The 7,555-nt window shown below is 59.8% G+C and overlaps 2 protein-coding genes across 4 annotated transcripts; one reads left to right on the forward strand and one right to left on the reverse strand.

Moving 5' to 3' along the window:
- The first annotated feature begins 94 nt into the window (after nucleotides 1-94).
- On the forward strand, nucleotides 95-3,788 carry CDC48 (AAA ATPase cdc48). 3 transcript variants are annotated; one of them, XM_047988891.1, is made up of 5 exons: nucleotides 95-454; nucleotides 541-678; nucleotides 736-985; nucleotides 1,049-2,540; nucleotides 2,599-3,788. In XM_047988891.1, exons 1-5 carry the CDS (start codon nucleotides 411-413, stop codon nucleotides 3,189-3,191), a joined length of 2,517 nt encoding a protein of 838 aa, XP_047844889.1. In that variant the 5' UTR covers nucleotides 95-410; the 3' UTR covers nucleotides 3,192-3,788. The 3 variants fall into 3 exon arrangements, with proteins under 3 accessions (XP_047844889.1, XP_047844888.1, XP_047844887.1); XM_047988890.1 differs by having other exon boundaries at nucleotides 541-568; nucleotides 623-678; nucleotides 1,049-3,788; XM_047988889.1 differs by lacking the exon at nucleotides 95-454 and having other exon boundaries at nucleotides 541-568; nucleotides 623-985.
- An 815-nt stretch (nucleotides 3,789-4,603) lies between these two features.
- Nucleotides 4,604-5,283, reverse strand: JDV02_007403 (uncharacterized protein; the record flags this gene model as incomplete). The annotated part of the gene is made up of 2 exons (XM_047988892.1): nucleotides 4,604-4,967; nucleotides 5,156-5,283. 2 exons carry the CDS (start codon nucleotides 5,281-5,283, stop codon nucleotides 4,604-4,606), a joined length of 492 nt encoding a protein of 163 aa, XP_047844890.1.
- Between the last annotated feature and the right edge of the window lie 2,272 nt (nucleotides 5,284-7,555).

Genomic DNA, 7,555 nt, shown 5'->3' on the forward strand with positions numbered 1-7,555 from the left:
CTGTCCACGCCCCGTGCATCATCAATCTTCCGCTCCGGCTCAGGGCTGTCGCTGATATCATTGGCTCGCGCCATGCTGTCGCCCAGGTGAGTGAGTGAGTAATGCAGTCGGAACCTGGAGCTTGTACCTCTCCGGCCACTACCTCATCATTGCCTCTTCTTCCTCTCTGCACTCGCCATCATAAACCACAACTCTCTCCATTCCACATCCACATCCCCCCCCTTTCTCTCCTCCCCGAAACTCTTCCTCTCCCGCCGCATACTCACTTCGCCTCACGCGCCTGCGCACTTCGTCGACATCAACGCAGACGTCGTGCGCCTCTCTGCACCCGGTCGTAGCCCGCACTCTCGGCCACGTTTCCATCCCCTCCCGAATCCAAGTCACAGCTTCTGCGAAGCGAATCCGACGAGATGGCTTCCCATCCCGACGAACACAAGAAGAAGGTCAACTTGACGTACGTATACCCGCCATCGCCGCTCCTCCCGAGACGGCCGCACCTCGCACCGTCGGTCCAACATGACGCTGACTCGCCTCGCACAGTGACCCCTCGGGCGCCGAGGTCAAGAACGTTCGTTTGCCACAAACACCTCGAACTCCATCGCCAGAACTAACTGGAGTGCAGGAAGATGACACCGCGACCGCAATTCTCAAGAAGAAGAAGAAGCCCAACCAGCTCATGTAGGTGTCCTGTTGCCCCGCTCCCGCTTACCTGGCCCGTCTAATGCCGTCATTTAGGGTCACCGATGCCGTCAACGATGACAACAGCATCATCGCCCTGTCCGAGGCCACCATGGACTCTCTCCAGCTTTTCCGAGGTGACACCGTCCTGGTACGGGGCAAGAAGCGCAAGGACACCGTCCTCATCGTTCTCGCCGACGAGGAGCTCGATGACGGCAGTGCTCGCATCAACCGCGTCGTCCGCCACAACCTCCGTGTCAAGCACGGTGATATGATCACCATCCACCCGTGTCCCGACATCAAATACGTATGTTTCGTCCCCTGAGCCCTCAAAGACCCCAAATGACGACATTGTTCTGACTTCCCACAGGCCAAGAGAATTGCCGTGCTGCCCATTGCCGATACCGTCGAGGGCATTACTGGCTCCCTCTTTGACGTCTTCCTCGCCCCCTACTTCCGTGAGGCCTACCGGCCAGTCCGCCAGGGTGACCTGTTCATCGTCAGAGGTGGCATGCGGCAAGTAGAGTTCAAGGTCGTCGAGGTCGACCCCCCCGAATATGGCATCGTCGCCCAAGATACCGTCATCCACTGCGAGGGTGACCCGATCCAGAGAGACGAGGAGGAGAACAACCTCAACGAGGTTGGCTATGACGATATTGGTGGCTGCCGCAAGCAGATGGCTCAGATCCGCGAAATGGTCGAGCTTCCCCTCCGACACCCACAGCTCTTCAAGTCCATCGGTATCAAGCCCCCCCGCGGCGTCTTGCTCTACGGACCTCCTGGTACCGGTAAGACGCTCATGGCCCGAGCTGTGGCCAACGAGACCGGCGCCTTCTTCTTCCTCATCAACGGTCCTGAGATCATGTCCAAGATGGCTGGCGAGTCCGAGTCCAACCTTCGCAAGGCCTTTGAAGAGGCCGAGAAGAACTCTCCAGCCATCATCTTCATCGACGAGATCGACTCCATTGCCCCAAAGCGTGAGAAGACCAACGGCGAGGTCGAAAGACGTGTTGTTTCCCAGCTCCTGACGCTCATGGACGGCATGAAGGCTCGTTCCAACGTGGTCGTCATGGCCGCCACCAACCGACCCAACTCGATTGACCCGGCCCTGCGACGATTCGGCCGCTTCGACCGCGAAGTTGACATTGGCATTCCCGACCCCACCGGCCGTTTGGAGATTCTCCAGATTCACACCAAGAACATGAAGCTTGGCGACGATGTCGATCTGGAGCAGATTGCTGCCGAGACGCACGGCTATGTCGGTTCTGACGTTGCTGCCCTTTGCTCCGAGGCCGCCATGCAGCAGATTCGCGAGAAGATGGACCTCATCGATCTCGACGAAGACACAATCGATGCCGAGGTCCTCGACTCCCTTGGCGTCACAATGGAGAACTTCCGCTTCGCACTCGGCGTCTCCAACCCCTCCGCGCTCCGCGAGGTGGCTGTTGTGGAGGTGCCCAACGTCCGTTGGGAGGACATTGGTGGCCTCGAGGGTGTCAAGCAGGACCTCCGCGAGAGCGTCCAGTATCCCGTCGACCACCCCGAGAAGTTCCTCAAGTTTGGCATGTCCCCGTCCCGTGGTGTGCTCTTCTATGGTCCTCCCGGTACCGGTAAGACTATGTTGGCCAAGGCTGTCGCCAACGAGTGCGCCGCCAACTTCATCTCCGTCAAGGGTCCTGAACTGCTCAGCATGTGGTTCGGTGAGTCTGAGAGCAACATCCGCGACATCTTCGACAAGGCCCGTGCTGCGGCTCCCTGCGTCGTCTTCCTCGACGAGTTGGACTCGATTGCCAAGGCCCGTGGCGGCTCCGTTGGTGATGCCGGCGGTGCTTCCGACCGTGTTGTCAACCAGCTCCTGACTGGTAAGTCTTGTTGGCTGACCCCGTTACCTCGCATATAGCCCACTAACGTTCTGTGCAGAAATGGATGGCATGACGTCGAAGAAGAACGTTTTCGTCATTGGCGCCACCAACAGACCTGAGCAGCTCGACCCGGCTCTGTGCCGTCCCGGCCGTCTGGACTCGCTCATCTACGTTCCCCTGCCCGACGAGCCTGGCCGTCTCGGTATCCTCAAGGCGCAGCTGCGCAAGACTCCCGTCTCCTCCGACATCGACCTCGGCTACATCGCCAGCAAGACACACGGCTTCTCGGGTGCCGATCTCGGATTCATCGCCCAGCGGGCCGTCAAGATTGCCATCAAAGAGGCTATCAACGCCGACATCGAGCGCACCAAGGCTCGCGAGGCTGCCGGCGATGACATGGACGTGGATGACGACGCGGAGGATCTCGTGCCTGAACTGACGCGGGCCCATTTTGAGGAGGCCATGCAGATGGCCCGCCGGTCAGTCACGGACGTGGAGATCCGTCGCTACGAAGCCTTTGCTCAGCAGATGAAGAACGCCGGGCCCGGTGCTTTCTTCAAGTTCCCCGAGGCTGGCGCAGATGGCCAGGCCAGTGGTGATGCTGGCAACGGTTTCGGCGACGCCGGCAACGATGATGACCTCTACGACTAAGCCTGACAGGCTGGTCTCCGCTACGGACACCACGCTTGTCCATGTATTTTAAGTTTTCCGACTCGTACATGAGCATCATCTCTGGGCACACGGCTTATGGACAGCATCAAATCTCAAACCATGACGCCTTTTTTGTTTTGCTGCTTTCATTTTTCGGACCCTCTAGGAGTTGGTAGAAATGGCAGTAGAGGGAGGACGGCGGAGGACACGATTGACGCCCGACTCTAGGCACAACTAGACAGACTGTTGCTACTCGGCGCGGAAAAAAATTACGTTGGGCCGTCGTTTTGCGAGTCGGTGTGGCAGAGCAGGCTCTCGTCTCCTTGTGCCACTGATTGCGGTAATGGAGGAAAGGGGGGAGGTCAGTTTGATAGATGACGCAACTTGATTTTGACATGTACTTGACCAGCGTCGGCTCCATGGTGATGTTTCCCGTATTACGATACAGGCGGTTGTCAAGGCAAAGCTAGGAGTCCCTTTATCTGCTGGTATTGACTGAGCCTATCCATCCGCCTGATGCACCTATGTTTCCTCGTCCTCCCTCCTCCCCCCTCCCCATGTGGTCAAGTTGCCTTGCATGCCGTTGACATTGAAACCCTATTCTCTCATATTTCGTCTCTGCGACATTCGGAACCGAGGTACCACCAGCGCAGACTGTATTAGAGTCGGAGGTCTCCCCCCTCCCCCTTCCTCCCTCCCAGCCCTGACGGCATCGCGTTGCCACAGTAGGTGTCCCGGGCTGAGAACATGTCTGCCTACCACCCGGGGTAGGGGGTCTGGTGCGTCTGCCCACCACAAGGGCAGTAAGGGGGGAAAGGAGGGAGGGGATGGACGGTGGCGAAGAAGGCTTAGCCAGGTCTCGAAGAGGGTTGTGGTTGTGGCTTGGTGAGGTGCGTCGGGTACGTGCGTGTGTATGTGTGTTTGTGTGTGATGAGTTCGTCCGTCGTAATGGAATGGGTCAAGTGTGCATCATGGTTCTTGCGGAGGGTTGCGTGGTGGTTGTGTCGTTGTGTTATTGTGTGTGCGTGCGTGCGTGGGTATGTGTATGTATATGTGAGCTCGGGTTGCGTCTTGCCGAGTCAGAGTAGCGCCTGGCCTTCCCATTCATCATCGCTTCGCGTTGGCCATGTTTAGTTGCGCAGGGCAAGGGGGGGGGGGAGGGGCGGGAGCATCTAGTCTCCTGCACCGCAGTCGTTTCCCCGTCGTTGCCCCTCGTGTCTGTTGCTTCGTCCGTCTTTCCGTCTTCCCACCAGGCACCTCTTCTCGTGCTTGATTGATTGGTATTCTCCGTCCGCCCAGCCCCATCGGCCACTCATGCTTCAGTTGATTGAAATCTCCCCTTGGCTCATTCGCCTTCGCCCTGTCTCTCCACACTGCGAGCGGGGCGCCGCCAGCCGTCACTTCATTGAGAGTCAACTGCCCGTCTCGTCCACGTCGCACACTGCCTCGAGGCTCTCCCTCGTAACCCTGAGCGCCTCCTGCACCACCGAGTCCGGGAGGGCAAGGCTGGGCTTGTCGCCCGCGGGGTCCGCCGCACCGTTGACCTTTTTGGTGTCGCCGTTGGGCGTCTTGCTGCCGTTCTTGGTCGTGGACGCGGCGGCGGAGGAAGCGGAAGAGGTGGCGGAGTCGGCGCGAACGTCCTCGAGGACGCGACGCAGGAGGGCGGGATATGTGGTCTCCTCGCCGGATCGCAGGAGGGAGAGGGCGTGGTTCTGGACGGCGGTAGGCCAGTTGGAGGCGTGAGCGTTGAGGGCGTGCAGTAGCGCTTCTTGGATCCTAGTATCAACTGTCAGATGGTAACTTGCACGAGACAACAGCACACCAGACTGCTAGACGTCTCGTCCCGGCTGGCCGTTCCTTCACAAGCCTGCACGCAACGACGTTCAAGTAGGAGATGTAGGGACATGATGGTAAGGACAAGGGCAAGGGCAGGTGCAATGCGATGGAGAGAGACCAGTACGTACTTTGCGACATGGCCATCGCGTAGCAGGACGGTGTTTATTTGCGAGCGCAGGTCGGGGTCTAGCGTGGCGGGTGTATAATTGGCGGCTGAGGACGGCACCTTGACGGGCGTAGACGGTTGTTGAGCCATGGTGAAGAGGGGAGAATGGCCACTGATCGACCTGTCTGATGCTGCAGCGAGGAAGGATATGCGGCGATGGGCTCAACTGCCACCACCCGGGCTGACGAGTTCCTTCGCCCCGTCAAGGCGTGTTTCGAGCCAATTGAGCAGGAAAGTGCCCGTGACAGTGATCGCGAGGACACGTTGGCGCTGCGAGCCTCGGTGGTTCGTTGGTTGCGGGATGAAGGGCTGCGATATTCGAGGGGTTGTTGTGCGATCGGCGGCGACGGCCTCGGGTCGCAACAAAGGGCTGGGGGGGGGGGAGACGTTTCGGCAAGGGGCGGCTCGTACGGATTCGATCCTGGAGAGGGCAAAGCAAGTCAGCGCCTGTCGCCCGCGCAATCCGCATTCATTCTCCCCTCGACCAAGCAAGGAAGTCTGCAGCCGATGCGTGGTGAACGCCTAGCCCAGGACGCCGGGGCGAGCTGAGAGGGCTTTGGGGGGGGGGGGCAAAAACTCACGAGCGTGCAAGTCGGCGTCGCCTGTCGGGGCTGCTGCTGCTCGAGCCAGAGCTTGCCAGAGAAGAGATGGGAGGATCTTTTCGAGTACGTGACGACGACGAGTGATACGCAAGCCGTCGAGTAACGAGATCGGAGGGGGGTTGTACACGAATGCGACAGGAGCAATGCGAAGCCAGAATTATGTTTTTTTCTTTGGTTGGAAATCCCCCGGTTGGGCGGGCTGGTGGTGATGACGGAGGACGAGGCTGAAAAGGCTAAGTAAGGCACGGCGGCGGGTAGAGGCTCCGGCAGCCTGGCCCTGAGGTGTGGGCAGCTGAGTGCGCAGGGGGGGGGGGCGGCGGCGGCGACGGGGCGGGGGGCATGTCGGGGCGTCCACTGGGCTCTCGGGCATGCTCCCGCCCATCCATCCATCCACAGATCCCTCCAGCGGGTGATCTTGGGGGTCACACAGTAGGTAGGGCCCTAGCCGCTGCAGTGGCCATAGGGGTCCACTGGGCCAGCGACAGGCGCCTTTGGGCGGAGGCTGAACGGTGAGGTGAGGTGGGACTTTCAACCACCTCCATTATTAGTACCTTACCTTACCACCTTGAGGCCAGCTGAGCAGCAAGGTCGCCGCCTCTATCACCTCCAGCTATCCTTGAGAGGAGACATGGACCCAATTGCCAGCCCCATCGGAAGTCGGTTGCAGCCGTTCAGGCCAGGCTCTAGCAGCAGCAGCAGCAGCAACGACGGCAACAGCAACAGCCGCCGCCGCCGCCCGCATGGGCACGCTCGACCTCTCTCTCTCGCCTTCCCCCTCCGCCCGTCATCTTTCAGCCGCCCCCCCCCCCCCCAGTGGAGCTGGAGGATAGCACGTCGTTAGAGGCGCCGAGCGATGCGGTGCGGTGCGGTGCGGGGAGGGGCCGTTGCGGTGGGGCCGGCCGTCCATCGTTCCTCGAGAGAGAGTCAAACTGAAAATGAGCCCGCCGCCCGAGCCGTGATTGATTGATGAGTCGAGTCGGGTGTCACCAGCCGGCGCTTCTCGTCGCCGGCAAATCTTGCCTACCCTGGACCAACACAATCAACGACAACGGCCGCGCGAGACCCAACACCACCCCGACGACGGTTGCACAAGCAACGACGCTGGTGCTTCTTTTTTCTGTTTGAGCCAGCGTGCTCCTGTTTCTGAAAGGACAGGCGAAGTGGTAGTATCTTGAATACAGTTGACAACCATCAATGTGTAAATTACCAAGTACGAATACAGTATACATAGACTGCGAGGCGATATCCTCACCCGTCAAGTTTGTAACGCCGACCTTGCTTTACGACACGGGCCATGTCGGCATACTGCCGTTCAAACACGACCGTGGTTGAGAAACATTGTTGTAAGGCAAAGTGTCTCCCATCAGCTGTCCTGGACTCCTCACGACTCACCTGGCATGTGTGTAGTGCCCCTCGACCAAGTAAGTACTCTTACGATCGCGCCCAAGCAGCAGCCGTCCTATCGTCCTCGACACCCGACACCCCCTCCCTGCCCTTCTCCGCCATGCAAAGTTCTCCCCCGTTCGAGAGGGTGTGTGGCAACATCAGCCCAGCCAGTTCCCAAGGGAGGGAGGGGGGAGGGGGGCGGGAAGAGAGCTCCGATTTCACCAAGGCCTCCTCACCGACCCTAGCGCCGGCGAGTGGGCGCCAGGCCATGTGTGTCCTATGGCATATCGCGGGCCGGGCCGCTAGACCGGGAGGAAGCCATCACACGCACGTCTTGGGTGGTTTGCTGCCACCTTGCTTCAACTGGCAGTCCC

The sequence above is a fragment of the Purpureocillium takamizusanense genome, chromosome 7, assembly GCF_022605165.1.
Source record: "Purpureocillium takamizusanense chromosome 7, complete sequence".
NCBI lineage: Eukaryota > Fungi > Ascomycota > Sordariomycetes > Hypocreales > Ophiocordycipitaceae > Purpureocillium > Purpureocillium takamizusanense.